Source organism: Mesoplodon densirostris, chromosome 4 (assembly GCF_025265405.1).
Source record: "Mesoplodon densirostris isolate mMesDen1 chromosome 4, mMesDen1 primary haplotype, whole genome shotgun sequence".
In the NCBI taxonomy this organism is placed as follows: Eukaryota; Metazoa; Chordata; class Mammalia; order Artiodactyla; family Ziphiidae; genus Mesoplodon; species Mesoplodon densirostris.
The window spans coordinates 153,253,961-153,279,430 of NC_082664.1; the positions used below are offsets into that span (position 1 = coordinate 153,253,961).

Here is a 25,470-nt window from a genome sequence, read left to right on the forward strand (position 1 = left end):
GAAATAAATCCACTTTTCCCTGGGGTCTTGTCTGCCTTCCCTGGAGGCTATCTATTTCCTTGTACCAGGATGGAGCTGGTAAAGGGCACTTGGCAATGTCCCTCTTAGCACAGGGCCTTGGCATGTGCAAAAGTTGGGCTCCTTCTCAAGCATGTTGAGAAAAAGGTCAGTGATGGTAATGTTTTGTTTTGTTTTGTTTAATTGCCTTCTTGTCTGGACCCTTGCTTTTTTCCTAAAGGCAACTGGGAACAGGGGCTGACTTTGGTAAGTCACCACTATCTCCAGCTGTTCTCAGGGGAGAGAATTAACTTATTAGTATTAGGATTAACTAATAAGAACAGCAAATATCTCCCATCCCAGAAGTTCCTTGGGTGCCAAGCTGCTATACGTTACAGCATGAACATGGGTGACAGGTGTAGATTACATTGTGGGATGTTGAAAATACCAGCTCCTGGAGACTTTCTATTGGTAAAGGGCTGACAGCATTTAAAAATTGTATTTAAGGGGCTTCCCTGGTGGCGCAGTGGTTGAGAGTCCGCCTGCCGATGCAGGGGATACGGGTTCATGCCCTGGTCCGGGAGGATCCCACATGCTGCGGAGCGGCTGGGCCCGTGAGCCATGGCTGCTGGGCCTGTGCATCCGGAGCCTGTGCTCCGCAGCGGGAGAGGGCACAACAGTGAGAGGCCCGCGTACCGCAAAAAAAAAAAAAAAAAAATTGTATTTAAGGGACGGATCATTCCATTTTGCTCATTCTGAGAGTAGGACGTGGTAGGACAGATATCCTGGCATATTGAAAGCCCAGATGGAACAAATCATGCCCACCCATGCCCTGGGACTCTTTCAAGGGTTGCTAAGACCTCCATCCTTCTTCTGAAGAAAACCCCGCTGACAGGTGTGGCTGCAGAGGGCTCACCCTCCACGGCACTTGTCTTTTTATTTATTATTTGTCTATAGAAATACCACACTCAGAAATGAAGAAAGGAGGGAAGTGAATAACAGTGTCCCATCACTCAAAGGCAACCCTTTGCTGGGATTTTATTTTATTTATTTTTTATTTTTTGGTGGTACGCGGGCCTCTCACCGTTGTGGCCTCTCCTGTTGCGGAGCACAGGCTCCGGATGCGCAGGCTCAGTGGCCATGGCTCACGGGCCTAGCCGCTCCGCGGCATGTGGGATCTTCCCAGACCGGGGCACAAACCCGTGTCCCCTGCATCGGCAGGCGGACTCCCAACCACTGCGCCACCAGGGAAGCCCCTTTGCTGGGATTTTAATGCATTTCTTCACAGTTTGTTCTGTGTTTATTTGGTTGTGAATAAATTATGACAGCACATTTTATACAATACGCTCTTTGTAAATATTTTAATCACTGCATAATTGTCTTACGGATGTGCTAATAACATTGGCTTAACTGGGATCCGGCTCCTGGAGATTTGGTGTGTGCTCAACATTTTTGCCGTTCTTACTGACATTTTTCAAAAAAGAAGCACACCCCTCTGTGACCCCAAGCTAGGTGGTATGGTCTTGTGTGACAGTGTTGGATGTCAGCCTGGTTTCTGAAGGTTAATTTATTAACTCTTATAGAGTTCTGAAGATTAATTAATTTCAGAGCTCGTGGTTGTCTGTGACCTTGCAGCAAGATCCTTATTCAAGGACTCTTGTCCGGGATGTTTGAGCTGATTGTACAGGTGTACTCCAGGACTGTTTAAACCCATATTGTGTGTAGTCAAAGCAACTGTGTTATATTTGGAAGGAAAAAAAGAATATTATCTTTACAACATGGGAGACCCAACTGGGAACAAGACTGGGGGCAGCGACAGTTTGGCTGAGCCCATAGCTCATTTGTAAGATAGCATTTTAACCCAACCTGTGTTGTGGCCCCTGCATCACTATGTTTCATCTTGGTCTGCTGTCTTTCAGCTCTTCTAAGAGCTGGCTAATGCTGTTTCCTCTTACAGAAGAAAAATGTGGCTTAGAATAAGGACAGTGGAACCCTTTATTGTTGACAATGAGCCTTTATTTCCCACATCTCATGAGGATGTTCCAGGAGGAGAGTGGTGAGCACCGAGGCAGGGGCTGCATTTTTGTTGATTCATGAGCCGTTCTAGAATTAATTGAGTATGGACACAGGGCCTCATTTCCCTGGATGCATAACAGATAATTGTGCTTCTCCTGAACATTTGAATTGCTTTCCAGGTGGTCTTTTCTGAAGGATTTATCTTTAATATGATTAATCAGAAGCAGAGGACCTCCTGGGAATGTAAATTGGTGCAGCCACTATCGAAAACAGTATGGAGAGTCCTCAAAAAATTAAAAATAGAGTTGCCATATGATCCTACAATCCCAATACTGCATATATATCCAGAGAAAACTCTAATTCGAAAAGATACATGCACCCCAATGTTCATAGCAGCACTGTTTACAACAGCCAAGACATGGAAGCAACCTAAGTGTCCATCAACAGAGGAATGGATAAAGAAGATGTGGTAGATATATACAATGGAGTATTACTCAGCCATAAAAAGGAATGAAATAGTGCCATTTGCAGCAACATGGTTGGACCTAGAGATTATCATAATAAGTGAAGTAAATAAATCAGACAGAGAAAGGCAAATATAATATGACATCACTTATATGTGGAATCTAAAATATGACACAAATGAACTTATCCACGAAACAGAAACAGACTCACAGACATAGAGAACAGACTTGTGGTTGCCAAGAGAGAGGGGGCGTGGGGGAGAGATGGATTGGGAGTTTGGGATTAACAGAGGGAAACCATTATATATAGGATGGATAAACAACAAGGTCCTACTGTATAGCACGGGAAACTATATTCAGTATCCTGTGATAAACCATAATGGAAAAGAATATAAAAAAGAATGTATATATGTGTATAATGAGTCACTTTGCTGTACACCAGAAATTAACACATTGTAAATCAACTATACTTCAATAAAATTAAAAAAGAAGTATATATAAAGAAGCAGAGTTCCTCAATATGTTTGCCTACACCCCCCCCACTGTCGGGGTGGTGAATGCTCTTCTGGCCACACCCCTCCTGGGCCTTTTCTGAGGACCTGGACCTTGGATTGAAAAAAAATTTTTAAAGGGTCCTGGGTAAAAGCCCTGGAGCGAGGAAAATGGTGTAGAGCATATCTTTAGGGAAACATCAAGCCATTATTTATTATACAGAAATAAAAAACAGTTTGTGTGTTCAATAGGGGAAGAGTTAGATAATGTCCATTGGGCCAGGAAATATCATGTAGCCATTAAATAATACTTAATAGAGAGTTTCTACTGCATTCTCTCCCTTCAAATGTCATTTAAAATGTTCCTCAACTCCCTGTATGTAGTAGGAAAAAAAACGTGTTCATGGAAGTGAGGCCAGTGTGGGTTACTCTCTTATTTAACCCACTTCAAGCCCTGCAGGCAGGGCCATCATTTCCAGTTTCCCAGGAGGGGAAGGCCATTCATCCATTAAATATCTTGCCAAAGGCCTGACAGTAAGTGGAGGTCTGAATTTAAACAAGGACTTTCTGTCTTCGTCTTTAATAGGAGGCTCTTTCTCTTACACCAAAAGTGCCCCTGTAGGTTTGATGTAATTCTGCAGACCCTTCAAAGACACGGCTGCCCTCCTGGGAGGCCACTGCGGGTCCTTCCATTTGTATCCACGTTAGACAGAACTGTTTGCACCATCAAACTCTGGAAAAGCCAACCACAGCATTGTATTTAATGGGGAAAACTTTAAAAAAACTAGATCATTCACAGGGGCCTGCTAAGCCCTGTTGGAGCCTGAGGCAAAGAGAAAAAAATCAGTCATACCGATCTTTATTTAAAATTTTTATATTTTGTTCATTGTGGATTTTTTTCCATTAAATTTTGATTTTTTTTAAAGTATTCCATTAAAGTCATATCTGTTTTGATTCCTGAGTTTTTTTGGCGCCCTCTTAAATTTTGCACCCGAGGCGAGTGCCATGCCTGCCTTACCCTGGACTAGCCCTGGTTAAAAAGTAGAGGCATTGGGTTTCCCTGGTGGCGCAAGTGGTTGAGAGTCCGCCTGCCGATGCAAGGGACACGGGTTCGTGCCCCGGTCCGGGAGGATCCCACATGCCGCAGAGAGGCTGGGCCCGTGAGCCCTGGCCGCTGAGCCTGCGCGTCTGGAGCCTGTGCTCCGCAATGGGAGAGGCCACAGCAGTGAGGGGCCCGCGTACCGGGAAAAAAAAAAAAAAAAAAAGTAGAGGCATTTTCATTACCATTGGGAATTAGTCAGGGGTGCCTCAGCACCACTGTCATGTAACTGTGGAAGGGCAGTGCAGCCAGACAAGAGGCTGGAAAAGAGAATAAAATTATCAACTAAAACTATTGGAATTTAAAAATGGGCTTATAATACAAAAGCAGTAGGGATTTTTTTTCTATGTACCAACAGTAGTCAGATAGATACGATAGGAGAGAATATCCATTCCCCACGGCTACAAAAACTAATGTCTTAGAACCAGCTTCCTCTGACATGTCTACAGCTATGAAGAAACCCACAGTGCTGTTGACATTTAAGACTTGAATAAATGGGGAGCTATTTCTTGAGTGAAAAGACCCAATGTTGTGTGTATAAAATTTCATCCTTGTTGGGCAGTAGAAGATAGAGTGGGAGATGATTTTGCTGGCAGCAGAGGCTTGGCCACCTGGATTTTTTTGTTGAGGTGAGAAAAGGAAGGATCCTCTATTGTTTAAGAGTGGACAGAGGTGGGTTGTCCTCGACCAAATCTGCTTGCTTCAAGGGACAACGTGCATGTCACCTGGAGCCAGAGGAAATGTGTTCTCTCTTACATTGCCTGGGCCTGTGAGCTGCACCCCATCCCCAGCTGCAAGGAGTGAGATTTCCCATGAGGAGGGCCAAACATCTCGCCTTGAAGCAGGCAAATCTGGCCACTATCTGGAACCCTTTATTATCTTGAAATATATATATTTTTAAATTTATTTATTTATTTTTGGCTGTGTTGGGTCTTCGTTTCTGTGCGAGGGTTTTCTCTAGTTGCGGCAAGTGGGGGCCACTCTTCATCGCGGTGCGCGGGTCTCTCACTGTCGCGGCCTCTCCCATTGCGAAGCACAGGCTCCAGATGCGCAGGCCCAGTAGTTGTGGCTCACGGGCCCAGTCGCTCCGTGGCATGTGGGATCCTCCCAGACCAGGGCTTGAACCCGTGTCCCCCGCATTGGCAGGCAGACTCTCAACCACTGCGCCACCAGGGAAGCCCTACTTTATATAAAATAGATAAACAACAAGGATCTACTCTGTAGTTCAGGAGACTATATTCAATATCTTGTAATAACCTCTTGTGGAAAAGACTCTGAAAAACTATATATATAACTGAATCACCGTGCTGTACACCTAAAAGTAACACAATGTTGTAAATCCACTATACTTCAAATAAAAAGAAAAAGAAAGAGAGGGAAATCACGAATGAGCGGGGAGTTTGGGGGAAAGCAGCAGGCATCCGGGGGGTCGTCGGGGCCTCCTCCTCCAGCCCCGGTGTCCTCCTCTCTCTTTGGCAGGTACGTGCGCCGGTCCTGACACACCAGTCTGCTGGGGTGGGGGCATCACGTCGTTTGAACAGACTCCCGTTACATCGCTCTAGCGGGGTGTGCTTCTCGGGCTCTGACTGTCCTGTCCCCCTTTCCTTCCCACAGTGGCTGCCCCCTGGTGACAATGGCCGCGTGACTGCCCGCCATGGCCCACCGGAAGCGTCAGAACACGGCGAGCAGCATGCTGGACCACAGGGCGAGGCCGGGCCTGGAGCCCGAGAGCGAGGATGCGGAGCTGCCCCTGGAGGAGTATGTGCCCAAGGGCCTGGAGCTGGCGGCCCTGCGGCCCGAGAGCCCTGCACCCACCGAGCAGGGCGGCCATGACCATAGCCCCGACGGGGACTCCAGCTCCGACTATGTGAACAACACCTCCGAGGAGGAGGACTATGACGAGGGCCTCCCCGAGGAAGAGGAGGGCATCACCTACTACATCCGCTACTGCCCCGAGGACGACAGCTACCTGCAGGGCATGGACTGCAACGGGGACGGCTACCTGGCCCACGACGGGCGCCACCTGGAGACGGACGAGTGCCAGGAGGCAGTGGAGGAGTGGACGGACCCAGCAGGCCCACAACCGCACGGCCACGGGGACCAGGGCAGCCCCGGCTACCGGGACGGCCACCTCCCCACCCCAGAGGTTGAGGCCTCTATGCTGGAGGCCCAGGACCAGGAAGAGGGCGTCCACTACTGTCCCGGAGAAGAGGCCTACCAGGACTACTACCCTACTGAGGCCAATGGGAACGAGGGCAGCGCGTCCCCGTACCGCCCGAGGCGCGGGGACGGGGACCTGGAGGACCAGGAGGAGGACATCGACCAGATCGTGGCCGAGATCAAGATGAGCTTGAGCATGAGCAGCATCACCAGTGCTGGCGAGGCCAGCCCCGAGCGCGCACCGCTGCGGGCGCCTGAGCCGGGGCCCGGGGACTCCTCGGAGGCCTGCCCGCCTGCCGAGGCCAGCCGCGGCCCCAGCAGACACGAGGGCAGGCCCAAGTCCCTGAACCTCCCTCCCGAGGCCAAGCACCCCGCAGACACCCAGAGAAGCTTCAAGACCAAGACCAGGACTCCCGAGGAGAGGCCAAAGTGGCCCCAAGAGCAGGTAGGACTCTGGCTGTCCCCAGAGAAGGGGATGGAGGGGCCCGGAGAGTAAAGGTGCTGCTGTAACCTGTAGATCAGAATGCGTGCCTAGCTCTCCATTCCCTCAGTTATGTGTGGATGGCCCAGCCTCTCCTGTTCACCCATCAGGTGCCTTAGTAAATGTCAAGAAAATCTGGTGGAAGGCTGATTGGCAACCAGAGCTCCCAGGAGACACCCCAGCCCGCCCAGAAGAGGGTGGGTCTTAGTCTGCTTGCCCTGGATCTGCTCACGTGGGGGTGGTCCCTGTGACGGTTGCCCCTCATCAGGGGGTTTCTTCAGGCTGGCCGGATATCGGCAAGGATGCGGGGCTACTGGCGAGTGCAGGCAGCTGCAGCGGGTGGTTGGGGGCAGCCTAGCGTCAAGGGGCAGCGACCTGAGTGCGTGTCACTGGGGATGGTTGTATCGGGTGACACTTCTCTGAAAGCCTGGGGGCCTTGGCATGATGGGCGATTAGCTGTAAATAACCGTTTTGCAAATGATTATTTGAAGGTTTGACAAAGTCTTGGAGAAGAGATGTATGCTAATGAGGCCAGTGGGTTTAAGCGTAACTATTTTCTTTTTTTTTTTTTTTTTTTTCTTTTTGCGGTATGTGGGCCTCTCACGGTTGTGGCCTCTCCCGTTGCGGAGCACAGGCTCCGGATGCGCAGGCCCAGCGGCCATGGCTCACGGGCCCAGCCGCTCCGCGGCATATGGGATCCTCCCAGACCGGGGCACGAACCCGTATCCCCTGCATCGGCAGGCGGACTCTTAACCACTGCGCCACCAGGGAGGCCCTATTTTCTTTTAATTATAGCAAAGTGAGAGTGTATTCTAATGAACACTCTTGACAAGCTGCCTTTCAAAAAAAACTTACGTGTATATAAAAAGAAGATGTGACTATTAGACGCATGTAAAGGAACTTCTATTTAGCTAAATCTGTGGACAAATGAGAATGAACTGCTTTCATTTTTTTTTTTTTTTTTTTTTGCTGTACGCGGGCCTCTCACCGCCGCGGCCTCCCCCATTGCGGAGCACAGGCTCCGGACGCACAGGCCCAGCGGCCACGGCTCACGGGCCCAGCCGCTCCGCGGCATGTGGGATCCTCCCAGACCGGGGCACGAACCCGCATCCCCCGCATCGGCAGGTGGACTCTCAACCACCGCGCCACCAGGGAAGCCCTGCTTTCATATTTTTTAAAGGCTTCATTAATATTATTTTTTTCCCAGAAGAGTTCATGCATTTGAAAAGTATAGATAGTGAGAGCTCATGTTTGGGCAACAAGTCCTCTTGACTCACTGTAGGTTTCTGGAACTTCCCTCTGATGCCTTTTTTTTTTTTTTTAAAGATCGTTAAGCATAAATTGACTTCACTTTCAGGGTGTTCCTGTCATTTGAGGCCGTTCTGTGTGTGCTAGGGGGCTTTGGGGTGTAAAGAAACTGCTGTGCGCTAGCGGATGTGGAGGGAGTCCCCCAACAATAGCGGTGGCTCTGGGGTCAAGGTCTGGGCGTTAGGGAATAGTACTGCTGTCCTTCTGCAGTCCTGGCAGGGCTGGACTCACCACCCAGCAGCGGTGATGGTGCCACAGGTCGATGTGGACTACGCAAGGCAGATGACGTGCTGAGCCTCGCCAGGACAAGTGATGCCCGGACAAAGTTCTAGTCAAGAGAAATGATCTCTAGGGCATATGGTGGGGAGTGGACGAGACTTGATGTTGGGCTTTACTTAAACCACATGCCAGTTTGAGTGAAAATGCAGCCCTTTGGGTTGGAGGGCTGGGGGTGGATGAGGGTGGAGGTGGGGGCCCAGAGGAGGTCTGTTCTTCAGACGTGGCATTGGGTGGAAGGGCAGGTACCTTTTCTCCCCAAATAGAGTGTTTCCTTGAAACAAACGCTCTCTTCCAAGACCCCGGAAAGGCTCATTTATGCTGGTTTATTATTGCCTAGCTTTTCTGGCTTTATTCACTCATTCACTCACAAGTTAATTCCATCAAGGGGAGAGGCTGGCAATTCCCAGCTCAGGGCAGACAAGGGCCCCCGAAGAAACTGGCCTCCTCTTGAGGGCTCTGCCTTGGCTTGGTCATCACGTCTTGTAGACCCGAATGGCCCATCCAGATGAAGAACACTTTGAAATTTGATCAAGTAGACCCGCTGGTGATAGGAACCCTCTTGAAGGCAAGATGTGTGTGTGTGTGTGTGTGTGTGTGTGTCTGTCTTTGTGTGTCTGTGTGTAAAGAAGGAAGTTCCCTGGGAAGTTTGGAAATTCCTTGCTTCAGATCACAGCCTGCCTTTCTAAAAGGAACCCCCTTCTACCCTGGGAATATCCAGGCCATGTGGCCAGCAAAGCCCTGTCCCCCAACAGGTGCACAGGGTGCTCCTGAGTCCCATACCAGCCCCCCCAGTACTGTGCACACAGTGAAGGCTGTGGTGGAAATCACCTGAGGGAGAAATGGGCAGCATCAGCCACCTTGGTGCTTAGACTGTTGGTTTGTAACAGTCAGCGGCCCAGCAGCACCGGCGGCCCAGGACTGCCAGTGCCAAGCCTGCCTTTTGTTTTGTTTTTTTAATTAGTTTTTATTGGAGTATAATTGATTTACAATGCTGTGTTAGTTTCTGATGTACAGCAAAGTGAATCAGTTATACATATACATATATCCACTCTTTTTTAGATTATTTTCCCATATAGGTCATTACAGAGTATTGAGTAGAGTTCCCTGTGCTATACAGTAGGTCCTTATTAAGGCTGCATTTTAGCAAGATGCCACATGCAGTTTGAGAAGCAATTCTTGGAGGACTCCTGTTGGAGGAGAAGTACATAGATAGCATCCCTCCTTTCTTCCCCTCATTTCAAATCTCGAAAAGTTATGTCGTGGGTGCTTCTAAGAGTGCTGAGTAGCACTTCACTCAGTCGCTGTATGGACAACAATATTACAATAGAATTAGAAATGGGACTGTGGTTCCCACCTTCTCAGACTCTGGCACTGAGCATAAACAATGTCTGTAGCTGCCATCGTGGTCCCACGTGTGATTCTGCCATCCCGCTTTTAAAATGTGACATGTTGTAAATGTCGCTCCGGGTTGTCATATCATTTTCATGATCCTTTTTGCCAACCTTTGAAGTTCAGGCAATGCGCCATCTAATTGATTTGTCTGTACATACCCTGCCATGGAGTGTGCAGGTTGCGGATGGCATTTTCTTTTATATATGAGACTATACAGACCTCTTTGTATGAGGGAGGCAGGTTTTTCTCCTTTGGATTTATTACTTGAGGATAAATTCCCAGGCTATGTATGAATGCTGACCCCATGATCCTCTTGTCTGATACTTTATTTTTCTTCTGTGAATGGTTGGTGCCTTTTATCTTTTGGGGTCTCGATGCTTTTCCATTTCCTAGCAGCACTTTGTGCGTGCACCACAGATGTTATTTTTTGCTGCAGATGTTTTTCTTTAGCCTCTTTTCTTTTGAAAAGGCTCCAGTTTGCAGTTAGAGCTGCCCCCATGCAGCTCTGAGGAGACTGAGAGGTCTGCACAGGGCCATGCAGGTCTGGAGAACCTGAAGGAGGTGGACTTGGCATTGCGGGAAGCTAGGGTGTGATCATGGGGAACAGAGGAGACCTGCGTGTGAGTGTTTTTACAGGAAAAAAGTTTTTTCAAATCAATGAAAGTTTATTGAGGACATTTTGGAAAATAGAGGCAAAAGATATTTTGCCCTGTGACATTGTAGATTTCCAGCATTGAGTTTTCATTTTGTAGTAACCTACATGGGGAAAGAATCTGAAAAGGAATATATCTATAACTCAAGTGACTTTGCTGTACACCTGAAATAACAACATGGTAAATCAACTATACTTCAATAAAAAATAAATGAATTAAAAAACAAAACAGGGCTCCCCTGGTGGCGCAGTGGTTGAGAGTCCGCCTGCCGATGCAGGGGACACGGGTTCGTGCCCCAGTCTGGGAAGATCCCACGTGCCGCGGAGCGGCTAGGCCCGTGAGCCATGGCCGCTGAACCTGCGCGTCAGGAGCCTGTGCTCCGCAACGGGAGAGGCCACAACAGTGAGAGGCCCGCGTACCACAAAAAAAAAAAAAAGTTTTCAAATCAAAGAGACAAATTGCCTCTCAGGATTTCCCCGAAGCATCCACTTAGAAACAAGGTGTGCCTGATCCTTATTATTCATGGATTCCATATTTGTGAATTTGCCTACTCACTAGAGTTTATCTGTAACCTTAAAAATCTATACCCATGGCACTTATGCAGTCCTTTCAGACATGCACAGACAGGCAAAAATATTGAGTCATTCAACACTCCTGTTGCCAGCTAAGTTTGAACTAGGAGACACCCTGCCTTCTTTCAGCTCGTACTATAAAAAAGTGTCCTTTTTGTGGTCCTTTTAGTGCCGTGTCTTTTGCATTTGTGTGCTTGTTGCTGGTGATAGAATGACCCCCAAGTGCGGTGCTGAAGTGTTGTCTAGTGTTCCTAAATGCAAGAAAGCTGAGGCGTGCCTTTTGGAGAAAAACACGTGTGTTGGGTGTTTCATTCAGGTGTGAATGACAGAGCTGTTGGCCATGAGTTCAGTGTTAACAAATAACAACATGGTACATTCAGAAAAAGGAAGAAGCATTTGCCAATCTGTACCTGGGGCTGCTCCACGGAGTGCTGGAGTAACATCTACAGTGTGTGAGGGAGTGATGGAAAAGTGGCTAACTCTGTGGATTTGTGAGATGACCACCCATTAAAAAACATCTTGTTATAAGGCTGAAAACCCTAACCCTGACCCTAGCCAATGAAATTTACAGTCTTGTTATCCCGGGTCAGGAAAACGTGAAACTCTTCTCAGCTAGTGTTTTATTATATATACTGGATATAGTTAATTATTTGTGAGTAATACATGGTAAATAAGGTGTCTTTAAATAGAAACATACATAGAACAAGGTCATGTATGGATCGGTTGATGAAATGTGGGGACCAGAGGCTCAGGGGAACCTCACCCTGTATTTCCCCTGGGAACGGTGGTCCAGGATCCCCTCATTCAGGGTTCACAGCAACTTTATCGAACATAACAGCCACAAACAAGGAGAGCTGACTGTATCGGGTTGGCAGATGACTTTGAGAAACTGCTGCAAAGGCTTCCCCTTCCTAGAGATCCCCTCCGTGCTCGCATGGGTGCTGCCTTTATTCCAGACTCCCAGCGATGAGGACACGCCAGCCCTGCTCCACCCGCCTCTCCCGAGCACTCTGGAGCCTCAAGCCCTTTTCTGTCCCTGCAGGAATACACCAACCGAAGATGCGCCTCCTCGGGGCAGAGGGCCAGACCATGTGACATCCCAAGACCTGTCCCCATATGGCTCAGTCCCAGGATGGTCACCATCAACCCACAGTGGTGGGAAAGCTGTCACCTCTGTCACCTGTGGGACCCGTGGCTTCTGAGGATTTAATGTGTCTTGTTTTGCCATTTGTGGAAAATCCCTGGGTGACGGTGGAGGTGATGCTGGTGTGGGTAATGGCTGCCAGCACCGTGCTAGGGCTTTATGTGTATGATCTCAGTGAATCTTAGAGCAACTGGAAGAGGTAGGGACTAGCGTTATTCCCATTTTACAGATGAGGCCTTTGAGACCTGTGTGGGGTCAGTACCACATCCATGGTTACACAGTATGAGGGTTGAACAGTTTGTTAGGGCAAGGCTCATACCTGTGACCCTGGGCAGCTCTAGAAGAGGTGATGCCGAGCTCAGCGAGGGGGTGAGTGTGGGTGAGTTTCCTCTGCCCTGTCGTCTGTTTACTCGTTTTCAGTTATCACGAGACCTGACGGGCTCTATTGTTCGCGGCGAGTGTGTCCTGGCACCAGCAAGGTGACCGGCAGACACCAGACCTCCGGCCTGTACAACTGTTGCAACGTCCTGACTTCATGATGGCTCAGGCCATAGATCAAATCAATCAAGTAGAGATTATTCATGGGGCAGTTTTCTTAATTTTATTGAGCTTTGGTGACATGAAATATTTTTTTTTTTTTTTTTTTTTACATACAGCAATTAAAGGATGCATGAGTTGGGTCCAGCCAGATGCATATTGAATATCCAGATAGAATGGCCGTTTCTGCATCTGCCAGGGTGGCTCTCTGCCCTTTGGCAGCGAGGCCGGGAGTGTGGAGGGAGGACCCCACCCGGGCTGGTGTCACAGCTTAGGGGGACCGGGCGAGCCCTCAGTGCACCTCCTGTGAAGAGGGTTGCCCCCCGTGCTCCTGGGGGCACGGTAAGAGCATGTTTGTCCAGCACCAAAGATCGTGGTTCCGTGGGTCTTTGGGGTGCCTGGGGTGACAGGCTCTTGTGGTCCCTGCTGTGCGTCTGTGTTTGGCAAGGACTCGCTTGTGACGGCTGTTGTGAGGTCAGGTCCTCCAGAAACACCTGCTCTGGGCCCGAACTTCTTTCAGAGACTCTGCATCCTCTGCGCCTTGTAGATTCCTAGGGCTGCAGCCTTCCCTGGCCCTCCGTGCCCCTGTGGGCTGGGTACACATCAGGGCTTCAGTGATCGTAGAGTTGGAGGCTTCAGATTTACGTGACCACCATGTGGAACAGCTCCGCACGTCTGGAGGGCAAACCAAAGGCGTGTTTTGATTCTTTGGGGTTTTCATGATTTCTGTTTATTATCAGCCCAGCCAGTGATTTCTAGAAAGAGCCCTCTGACAATAGCAAAAAAGAAAGATCAATACATCGTAGTCAACTTAATACAGCAGTTAGAGGGAGGTGTCATCCAGGGCTCCGAGGCCACATCACACGCACGAGTGTTCAGCGTTGCTCCCTGTGCAGACGCCTTTGCTGTGATTGGCGTTCAGTCAAGACTTGCTTCATGCAGGACCTTTGGAGATGGTGGCAGGAATGCTGGCACCAAATAGGGAGGGGGAATATTAGGGGCAGGGGCAGCCTTGGTCTGCCGTGTGTGGGGGGAGCACCGTGATGCTCCCTCTGGGCTCACACGTGCCTTGTTCAGCGGCGTATGAAGTATGAGCACCTGCTTTTTGTAGAGGAACCCCTGGCCCTGAGAGGCCGAGAGAAGGGCATCCAGGGGTTGCTGGTGCCCAGGTGGAAGCAGGTGTGCCAGGGGCCCTGGTGCTTGCAACAGTGCCCGGGTGGGAACAGTCTGACCAGACCTGGCCCCCAGGCCGGACCAAGCTGGAGAAAGAGCCCTCGGGCAGGTGCTGAGGACAGGGCTTGGGGGGGTGGAGGTGGGGAGGGGTGTCCAGGAGCATGGCGGGACCAGGGAAGGTCCTCAACACCCCCAAGGCCTCTGTGGAGCGCAGCTGGCCTCTTCCTTCCTGCAGCCCTGCTCCAGTTCTGCAGCCATCCCCACACCTCTGCTTGCCCACCCGGGCCTCAGTCCTGGACGCCCCTTTGCTCATGGGGAGGGTGCATGGAAGGGTCCCCAGGCTCCTGTGCCCCTCCCCAGCCTCGTCCCTGCCCAGTGCGCCTGCTGTCACTAATTCCCGGGACGGCCCTGGAAAATGAAATCCAGGCCTCGGCATCCTAAGCCCCTCGCTTGATCTGCCCGAGCTTCCAAACTTGATTTCTTGGAGCCCATTTGCCGAGTCAGCGCAATGCCCTGATTTGATTTTTATGAAGCCTCTTGAGGACCTGTGACGAGAGGTGGCTGTTTTTTTCATGGAACAGTTCATCTGGCAGGAATCTGGGCTTGCGTCAGGGCTTTTAAAATCTAGTTAAAGCGGGGCTTCTAAAACACTGTCTTTATTGTTTGGGAAAATCATGTAAAGCCCCTCCCCTAACAGTAATCTAGAAAGTGCCTTCCCTGCCCCCCTCCTCCACCCTCGAGAGAGTTGGGGCTAGTGGTTAAGAGGACAGATGGCAGAGCCAGGAAGCCTGGACCTCACTCTGCTGCACCAGCTCCTGGCCGGGAACGTTCTGGACCTGCCACCTGGGGCTGTAGGAGCAGAGTTGATTGGGTCAGTATCTGCCAATGGCTGGCGAGGGGCGTGGAGCGCTTGCCGTGAGGATGAGGATGTGGGTCTTACGTCCGTGGGACTCTCAGGAGGTGGGGGAGGCAGTCCGGTGAGGCTCTGCACGCAGCTGGGACTGTGCTGGGCCGGGCAGGGAGCAAGATGATGTCCCCATTTTCTGGGGTGACATCAAGGGAGGGACGAAGCCAGCAGGGTGAGGCAGGATGAGAGGAGGCATGGGACTGGCCAGGGACACCGTGGAGGCGGGTGGGGCCTGATGGGGGTGACAGGTGGGGTGGGAGCAGCTCCCCAGGTGCCCTCAGGCTCTCCCCTCTCTGCGGGCCCTCTTCAGGTGCCCCCTCTCCCCGCAGGGATTTCTTGGGGGGCGGTTCTCACATCCTCCTGGTGGCATCCTCAGCCCCTTTCTGCTCTGGATTCCCTGATCTGGGGGGCTGTGTGGCAGCCACACATCTCCAAGGGTGCGCTGATTCTCTCACACTCGATCTTGAATTGAAAATTAACTGAGAACCCCGCTTTCCAGGCAGATGAGCTGGGCTCCAGACCACTGGTCTCTCACTAATTCCAAATGCCATCCCTCCTTTACCCGGGGTTTCTGAACATAATTCCCACTCCCCATCTCCTGGGCTGGCTGGCATCTGCAAGCCCTCCCACGCAGTCTGTGCGAATTGCACTTACGATGTGCCAGGCCCTGGGGGTGCACAGATGAAAGTGACTTAAGCCTGCATCGAGAAGCTCGTTCTAGAGGGAGACAGACACGCAGAGACTCACCATCCATCCGGGTGGGGCTGGGTGATCAGCAGAGACCCCGCTGCCCAGGCCATGTGTCCCTTGCAGGCTTCCTGGGGACGGGCTCCTGCATGGGTGATAAGCAGAGAGGTCCCGGGACTTTGAGGGGGCCTTTGGGAAGTCAGCTGACCAGGCGGACTGAACGTGGAGGTCACGGGCATCCTTAGCATGCAGTGGGGCTGGGGATTGTGCCGGGGGCCAGAGCCCTGAAGGAGGACAGGTGGAAGGTGAAGGACTGGACTGAGGATGCTGATGAGAGAGGGACAGAGGAGGGCCATCAGGGGGATGGGGAACTGGGAGGACCCTGAGCGTCTCTGGTGGATGGCCAGGGAAGAGGCTCCCGTGTGGGAGCACAGGGGATGGGTGGGGACCGTCTGTAAGGGCAGGCAGGGAGGGATCCGAGGAGATGCCAGCAGGGAGAGGGTGCCCACCACGTGTGGAGCTGGGATTGCGTTGCTTTGACTCGAATTGCACTGCTTTGCCAGTGGTGTGCGTCCAGGGCAGGTTTCGGGGAAGGAGAGAGGTGGGTGGGGGGCTGAGGCAGGGTGCTGCCCCACCTGCGTCTCCCATCCTCGGGCCCCTGCAGCACCGCCACCGTCCCCCACATGTGCCAGGGGCTCAAGACACATCCCACAAGATCAGTCAGTCATATGACATTCCCCAGGAAGTGCAGGGCTCCGTGGGAGAATATATAGTAACAACTTCTGTTCAGGGAGAAAGACCACATTGCTGAGCACGAGATTCGGAGATGGAACAGCATGGCGATGGCAGTCACGGGGTTTGCACCCCAAAGCGCTCAGATAGCGGTCAATGCTAATCAGTTACTAAAAAAGACACGGCACTGTGTCTTTAATAGGAGGCTAACCAAGAATAGCTCCCAACCCTACATCAGATAATACCATGGACAGCTCAGGAAAACTAAGCACAGCTCAGAAAGGCTGAGAAGGGGTGTGGCACAGGATGGCACCCCAGGGCCTAGCGTGGACTCCAGACCCTGCCAAGACCATAGTCAGCCTTCATGGAAGAGAAGCTGGTCTCTCCCCCTGAGACCAAGCCAAGGCCCAGACCACTGGAGCTGAAGGATGCTTGGATCTGGGCTTGCAGGATCTCATTGCCCGGCTGCTCAGGTTGGTTTCAACAGCCAGCGGATGGTCCTCTTAAGAGCTGGCGGTGTGCTGTCCTTGGTGCTGATGCACTGCCGGGTCTGCCCCACGGTTGGCCACCCTGCCCCGCTCTGGGTGCAGTCAGGCCAGCAGGTTAGCGAGCCTGCGCTAGACTTTGGCCGAGGGGTTACTTCTCAGTGCTCGGGGCTCGGGGCACCATGTCAGGTAGGAGGGAGGTTGTTCGGGGCGTTACCTGTTTGCCCTCCTTGGTCAATCCTCCTCTTCATTGGCCCTAACACTTGCAAACGGCCTCTGATTCTGCCTCTGGGACCTATTGGCTCACTCTGACTTCTGGTGCAGCCCTATCCCTCCCCTCACCCTTCCCACTTAGACTTTGGATCTCATGCTTCCCCTCAAAGCAGCCCTTGGTGCCGGCTGGGAGACCTCTGTTCCTGACCTTCACTTCCAGAGCTTCTGGGTCTCTGGCTGTGGAGGGGTATGCACTGACACAGACTCACGCACCCAAGTGTCTTCCTCAGAAGGGCTCAGACCCAGACCACCCCACACCCAAGCCAGGTCTCTGGGTACTTCTGAGTCCCTCTGGCTACTTCTGCTGCTGCTTTCTTCTCTAGTCATTGAAAATAGATGCTCTTCCTTGCTGTCATCTATTCCCTTCTACATTCATTCATTCGTTTATTCATTCACGGGGACCCAAGTATATAAAAGATAGCATGCTGGTCACTTTTAGAAATATGAATGTTAATTTCAAGAAAGGAGGGATAGTCTAGCCATTCACCAGTCCTCAAAACCTGCTCCAGACACAAGAGTAGTGGCGGGTCAGGGTGCTTCTTGCTGCATTGGATTTGCAAATCACGGGAGATGTCATGAAGTGGAATTGCTGCCCGAGGATTTTCTTGCCTAATATCTTATTAATATTTAATCTCCAACCCTCTTTTAAATGCCAAGAAAAATGAAATCGGATGAATTGAGCCAAAGGTTTCCAAGTCATCTAAAATATGGGCCATTTGGCCCATATTCAGAGATCATGGCCTGGTAATTTTTACAGTATTTGTGGGAAGATTGATTTCTCTTCTGCACCACAGTTATAATGATCAAGTTCCAAAAAAAGACTTTTACATACAAAGCAATATTGTTCAGCCCTAAAAGAAAAGGAAATTCTGACACCTGCTACAGCGGGGATATACCTTGAGGCCACTATGCTGAGTGAAATTAGCCAGTCACAAAAAGACAAATCCTGTATGATTCCGCTCAAGTGAGGTACCTAGATTAATTAAATCCATAGAGACGGAAGTGGACTGATGGTTGCCAGGATAGGGGTTGGGGGAACGGGGGTTAGTGTTTAAAGGGGACAGAGCTTCCGTTGGGGATGATGCAAAGTTCTGTGACCGGATGGTGGTGATGATTGTACATCAGTGTGAATGAACTTAATGCCACTTAATTGTCCACTCAACATTGGTTAAAATGATACATTTTATTATATGTATATTTGCCACAATAAAAAAAGAAAGAAAGAAAAGGCTCTTGTCTCGTTAACTGGCCTGAGCCAATTTGAATCATCTAAACCTAAGTTGAGCCAGTCTGAGCCCATGAAGGGGCAGGAGTGGTGGACACCAGATTATTAATCCTGCTGGGCTTTCACATAGGTCATGCAGACCACTGGGTTATGTAAAATGGTTGAGCTCATACCATGTTAGTATCATTAAAAGAAGAATATGGTGTCAAATGTACCATGAAAATATTCTCTCTCCTCATCCTGGTTAAGGAAACCAGATGTTCTGTTTTGCATATTCATGACAGATGAGCAGGTAGATTTAATAGAAGCTTACTGGATGGTTGGGATCTCCTTTACACATTAGCTGGTTAAACTTGTCTTTCAAATTAGGGGTCATAGGACTTAGTGTTGGCAGCCGTAGGCAGTTCCATTGAGTTGTTTATTCTTTAGGACTAATAGTACTGATTGGAATGGAGAACTCCTTCCCGTATTGCAAGAACAGAGAGCTGGTCTTGGCAGTTCCCTGCGGGGAAGGGCAGTCTCTATAGTCAAGTGGGAGTTAAACATGGGAAGTGCCTTGGAGCTGGAATTCGAACACTGACTTAGCACGGTCATCTGGTTTCTTCTGACCTGGGTGCCTTAGTGTCATCCATTTATCTGATGCCATGCTCACTGTCACAGAACATGTGTGGGGTGCGCTCTAGGCTGAGGGTGGGGAGCAGTTGGGGGAACAGGGAGGGTCTCGGGGCTCCCGGGAGCCCCTGGCCTGAGCCTGCCATAAGGCCAAGAGATCGCTCTTCACTTTGGAGGGTCGCTGTCGTTAAACTGCTCACACAGGGCTTCTCACCTTGCAGCTAGCAGGGGCCAGGGTGTTTGTAGCAAGCTGGTGGAACCCGTGGGGAAAGCAGCCTGCTGGCCCCCAGCCACGGATGCAGAAGGGGTCATGGAGCTTTTCTCCTTTGAGAATTGAGTTACATCAAACATGACACTCCCTGTTTTGGTAGCTCTGCCTGCAATGATGGGGCTCCCTCCTTCCCCACGAGGGAATACGACTGTGACATCCCGGGTGCGAGGCTGGTGCCCGGGAGGGAGGAGTGTCTGAGGTCCTGCCGCTGCTGTCTGGGTGGCCTGCCTCCTTCCCCCGGCCCACCCTCCTCCCGTTGACCTTTGCATCCCTCAGGAGGGCCGGTCCTGCATAAGCTTGTTGTGACCTTCGTGTAGGGGTCTAATGCTGAGCTGAAGGGGGTATCAAAGGCAGAAGCAGTGTGTTTTAGATCTGTCGAGGGCCCTGCTTACTCTTTCTTTCCCTGTTACTTTAAAATTTTAGCTATAGACACAGAGCATGAAATTTACCATTTTGACCATTTTAGAGTGTACAATTCAATGGCATTTAGCACAGTGTTGTACAACCACCACTATTTAGTTCCAGAACATTTTCATCACCCCAAAAAGAGACCCCATACTTATTTGGTAGTATCAGTCCCCAGTCCTCCCTCCTTCTAGCCCCCAGGAATAACAAATCAGCTTCCTTCCTGTGCAAGCAGACCCCCTGAGATACTGTGGTTTGGTTCCAGACCACTGCAATAAAGTGAATGTCTCAATAAAGCAAATCACAAATTTTTTGATGTCTCAGTGCATCTAAAAGTTATGTTTACGGTATACTGTAGTCGATCAGGTGTGTAATAACATCTGAAAAAACAATGTACACACCTTAATTTAAGAGTACTTTATTGCTAAAAAATACTAAGCATCATCTGAGCCTTCAGGGAGTCGTAATCTGTTTTGCTGCTGGAGGGTCTTGCCTCGATGCTGATGGATGCTGGCTGATCAGGCTGGTGGTGCCTGAAGGCTGGCTGGCTGCGGCAATTTCTTAAAATGAGACGACAGTGAAATTTACCCCATCGATGGACTCTTCCTTTCACAAATGATTTCTCTGTCTCATGAAATGCTGTCTGATAGCATTTTACCCACAGTAGAATTTCTTTCAAAACTAGAGTCAATCCATCCAGTTTTGAAATTCTCCTGCTGCTTTATCGACTAAGTTTATGTAATATTCTAAATTCTTTGTTGTCATTTCAACAATCTTCACAGCATCTTCACCAGGATTAGATTCCTTCTCAAGAAACCACTTTCTTTGCTCATCCATAAGAAGTAACTCCTCATCCATTCAAGTTTTATCATGAGAGTGCAGCAATTCAGCCCCATCTTCAGGCTCCACTTCTAATTCTACTTCTCTTACTGTTTCCACCACATCTGCAGTTACTTCCTCCACTGAAGTCTGAATCCCTCAAAGTCATCCGTGAGAGCTGGAATCGACTTCTTCTAAATTCCTGTTAATGTTGATATTCTGACCTCTTTCCAAGAATCACAAATGTTCTTAGTACCATCTAGAATGGTGAATCCTTTCCAAAATGTTTCAGTTTACTTTGCCCAGATCCATCAGAGGAATCACTGTCTATGGCAGCTGTAGCCTTCCAAAATGTAAATATTTCTTAAATAATAAGATTTGAAAATTGAAATTCCTTCTTGATCCATGGGCCACAGCATGGATGTTGTCTTAGCAGGCATGAAAACAACATGAATCTCTTATATCTCCATCAGAGCTCTCGGGTGACCAGGTGCTTTGTCAGTGAGCAGAAATATTTTGAAAGAAATCTTTTTTTTTCTTGAGAAGTAAGGTCTCAACAGTAGGCTTAAAATATCCAGTAAACCATGTTGTAAATAGATGTGCTGTCATCCAGGCTTTGTTGTTCCAGTTAGAGAGCACAGGCAGAGTGGATTTAGCATAATTCTTAAGGGCCCTAGGAATTTTGGAATGGTAAATGAGCATTGGCTTCAACTTAAAGTCACCAGCTGTGTTAGCCCCGAACAAGAGAGTCAGCCTGTCCTTTGAAGCTTTGAAGCCAGGTACTGACTTTTCCTCTCTAGCTATGAAAGTCCTAGATGGCATTTTTCCAATAGAAGGCTGTTTCATCTACATTGAAAAGTTGTAGTGTAGAGTAGCCACCTTCATTAATGATCTTAGCTAGATCTTCCGGATAACTTGCTGCAGCTTCTACATCAGCACTTGCTGCTTCAGCTTGCACTTTTATGTCCCGGAGGCGGCTTCTTTCCTTAAACCTCATGAACCAACGCCTGCTAGCTTCAGGTTTTTCTTCTGCAGCTTCCTCACCTCTCTCAGCCTTCATAGAATTGAAGAGAGTTAGGGCCTTGCTCTGGATTAGGCTTTGGTTTAAGGGAATGTTGTGGCTGGGTTTGATCTTCTATCCAGATCACTACAACTTTCCCCATATCAGCAGTAAGGCTGCTTCACTTTCTCATCATTCATGTGTTCACTGGAGTAGCACTTTTAATTTCCTTCAAGAACTTTTCCTCTGTGTTCACAATTAGGCTGCTCCTTAGTGCAAGAGGTCTAGCTTTCGGCCTGTCTTGGCTTTCCATATGCCTTCACTAAGCCTAATCATTAGTTTTTGACTTAAAGTGAGAGACATGAAACTCTTCCTTTCACTTGAACATTTGGAGGCCACTGTATGGTATTAATTGGCCCAATTTCAGTATTGTTGTGTCTCAGGGAATAGAGAGGCAAGAAGGAGAGAGAGGTCGATGGAGGAGTCAGAACCCACACATTTATCAGTTAAGTTCATTGTCTAATATGGGCGTGGTCTGTGGTGCCCCAGACAGTTACAATAGTAACATCAAAGATCACTGATCACCATAACAAACATAATAATCATGAAAAAGTTTGAAATATTGCATGATTTACCAGCACATGACACAGAGACACAAAGTAAGCAAATGCTGCTGGAAAAATGGCACCAATAGATGAACTCAACACAGGGTTGCCACAAACCTTCAATTTGTAAATAATGCAGTATCTGCAAAGCACAGCAAAGTGAAATGCAATAAAACAAGGTCTCTCTGTATAGATTTGCCTGTTTGTAGACATTTCATCTAAATGTAATCATATAATATGTGGCCCTTTGTGTCTGGCTTCTTTCACTTAACAAGATGTTTTCAGGGTTCACCCATGTTGTAGCATGTATCACAACCTCATTCCTTTTCATGGCTGAATGATGTTCCATTGAATGGATATATCACATTTTATTTATCCATTCATCAGTTGACGGACATTTGGGTTGTTTCCACCTTTTGACTATTGTGAATCATGCTCTCATGACCATCCCTGTACATTTTTGTCCAGACACCTGCTTTCAGCTCCTTTGGGTCTACACCTCAGAGTGGAATTGCCGGGTCACATGAGCATTTAATGTTTAACTTTGTGAGGAATCACAGACTGCTTTTCACAGCTGCTAGACATTTTACATTCCCACCAAAAACGCATCAGGATTCTAGTTACGCTCAAATTAAAACAAAAAGGAACAGCCTGAACGAAGCCTTGATGGCATGGCATTCGGACGCACCATTGTTCAAGGGTGGCTTTAGTTGACCCGTGTGTTTGTTGATACCCTGGCCGACCCCAACGAGTCTGGGGCAGCAGGACCCCTGAGTCGTGCCTCGGTCCTGGTCGGGAAGCTGTCGAGGGCCTAGACCTTAGTTATGTGCATCTTCCCGTCCTGAATGCCAGTGCCCAGGGCGGTGCAGGACACAGAGCAGGTGCCTGCTCGGACTGCCGTGTGGACGCAGACTCTGGGCAGTGCTTGACGAAGGATGGAAATGTAGATGCCAATGAAAAATCTGGTTCTGCTCAAAAATGCTAGTCCCCCGGGTACCACCTGCCCTTCCTGGGGCCCTGTGAAAAAAGAGTGAATGATGGAGTGGAGAAGTGATGGGGCCCCGGGGGCAGTGGTGGAGGAAGTTTTAGCGGACGAGTCTCAGAGAACAAGACCAGGCCCCGAGTGGCTTCCCCAGTGCATCTTGTCATGATTCTTGTAAGCCAGAGATCGGCTTCAAAAAGATGCGATCATCCCCAGAGGGATAACTATGATAAGAATAAAGACTTTATCCAAGCTCTCCTCCTCCTGCAGATAAATATCACAGAGTGACCTGAATCGTAAGAGGAATGGGAGAAAAAGAACAAAATTGTCATTTTTCGGAGCCACCTATTTGTCAGGGGATGGATTGGAGGGCCTTTGAGAGAAGACCTGGAGGGCGCTGATCAGACCGTCAGTGGCCCCGTGGGTTATGCTCTCAGCTTGGCCCCACGGGAGCATCCTCAGTGTTGCTGCCCCACCTGCCCCTCCCGAGCTGGAATGTCCGATGAGTCGGGCTGACCGATGCCTTTGAGAACAGAGCAAGAAATGACTCCTGGAGAAGACTTCTGCATCACTTGGGGTTTCTCTGACTTGGAGTTGTGTCTGGGGGCAGATAGGACAGTCCAGCGGCTTCCTTGGCTTTGTGTTCATGCTTTCTGTCCCTCACTCAGCTCCCCTCCATGTCACTCACATGCTTGTCATTCAGGACAGCGCTCGGAAACATGCAGCTTTTGTTCCAGATGGTGTGAGCGGGCGTGTGCTTGTTTGCTGTTATTCCGTCTGAAGCCATGTGGGGTATATTGCCAGATTTTCAGTTTAATCCAGCAGACACAATCAGAATTGATACGTTAAAAAATCCTAGCTTTAGTTTCCCTAACTAGAGCCAAGATATTTATTCGAACAATTTATTCAAATTAATATATTTTTCTTACAAGCAAGTCATCTCTGCCCTGAACAGCTGTCCCTGGTCCTGGCATTTTGTGACCAGCCTGTGCCGTCACATCGTGCTCTGGTCTCTGGGCTCCATGGAGTGGGGTTTGGGGGGTCCCCACTGCATTAGCATATTTCAGGTCACATGTTTCACTCACCCCTCCCCCCCAGCAATGGCTGATGGGGTTCCAGTGGGTGGCACCGAGAATGCCCCACTACAGGTACTTGATGAGGGATGTGGCCCTCCCATCCCTGTTGGCATCTTATTTTGAGGTGTGCCTGGCTGCTGTACCATGGGGAGGGCACAAAAGGATTTAAACAGCATCTCCCTCTAAGATCCATATGGGCCTCTAACCATGTTCATTTCAGATCCTGTGTCCCCTGCTGCCAAGCCCCCCACCCTGGCCCTTGAGATGAAAATCTGAGCACCAGATGGGCTCTCCCAAGGAGAAGCAGTACAAGCCGTCCTCCTGCCTCTCTGAAAACAACCCCGGCTGTTTATTATGAGATGCAGTTGTCATGGTGATGAGTGGTCAGAGGGAGTTAGAGAAAATGTTGGCCTGGAGGGAAGGGTCGAGACTGTGGAAGCTTTGGGGAGAAGCTGCCCTTGTATGTGGACCTGAGACCTTGTGTTGCCTGTGGTCACCATGTGCTGTGGCCCCACACTGAGTTGTCTGGGGGATGGTGTAGGGCACTGACTTCCAGCCTGGGTACCCCTGGCCAAGCCCGAACTGTGTCCCCCAGAAGAGATACCTCTTCCACTCGCCAGAGACACCCAACACAAGGCCAGCGGCGGTCCTGGTGTTGCCGTTTCCCACTATGTATTCAGCACCTTGATGACAGTCTGTTGCCCCATATGATGGTCCTTTTTCTGCCAGGAAAATTAGGTTCTAGCCCAATCTGTAACATTTGTAGAAGGAGTGTTATCTTAGTACTTTTGGGCTGCTAAAACAGAATACTATAAACTGGGAGACTTAGAAACAACAGACATTTACTTCTTAGTTCTGGAGGCTGGAAGTCCAAGATCAAGGAGCTGGCAGATTTGGTGTCTGGTGAGAACCCACTTCCCTAAATAGCCATCTTCTTTTACATCCACACATGGCAGGGGGCGCAAGGGAGCTCTCTGGGATCCCCTTTATAAGGGCACTAATCCCATTCATGAGGACCCCACCCTCATGAGCTCATCTAATCCTAATCACCTCCTAACAGCCCACCTCCTAATACCATTGCCCTGGGGGTTAGGTTTCAACATATGAATTTTGGCCATGGTGGGTGGGGGACACAAATACTCAGTGTGTACTAGGTGTGGTTGTCCCCGTTTTCATTTTTCAGTTGATTGGTTGGTTTCTTTGGGGGTTTTGGAGATTCCTGGTGCCTGTTCGGCTCCTTGTAAGGCAGTGCAGGCCTTCAGGAAGTGAAGTTTGTGAACTCAGCCTAGGGATGGTCACCAGGTTAGAAATTTCACAAACAAGAAGGTAAAATACTGATGTGCTCTAAGTGGATCTTGAAATTGGGAGGTGTACAGGACAGCAGAGGGTTGTCTGGGGCATGTCCCACATTAGAGCCTTACTTAAGGCAGACGGGAGCACCCTTTGAGGTGAGAGACCCCTTTGGACATTACAGGAGGTTTTTCCTGGTGTGTCTTGTCCACAGCAGGAGGTGCAGAGCCAGTAGGGCTGTGGCAGGAGCCCATTAGGAGCTCGGGAAGAAGCCTGGCTCCAGTGGGACCCTGGCAGGAGTGACCCCTTCAGGCTCAGCCCTGCAGGAACGGGCG

At 49.6% G+C, this 25,470-nt stretch overlaps 1 protein-coding gene across 4 annotated transcripts in view; it reads left to right on the top strand.

Annotated features, from left to right (window-relative positions):
- The first annotated feature begins 5,721 nt into the window (after positions 1-5,721).
- The window catches only part of APBA2 (amyloid beta precursor protein binding family A member 2), a 66,971-nt gene continuing 47,222 nt past the window's right edge, over positions 5,722-25,470 (top strand). For 2 of the 4 annotated variants that reach the window (XM_060095384.1, XM_060095385.1), the window contains exon 1: positions 5,722-6,672. In XM_060095384.1, coding sequence (XP_059951367.1) covers positions 5,722-6,672 — 951 coding nt within the window. Of the gene's footprint in view, positions 6,673-23,457; positions 23,524-25,470 lie in introns of those variants that run through there. The other 2 variants (XM_060095386.1, XM_060095387.1) reach the window with 1 other exon arrangement.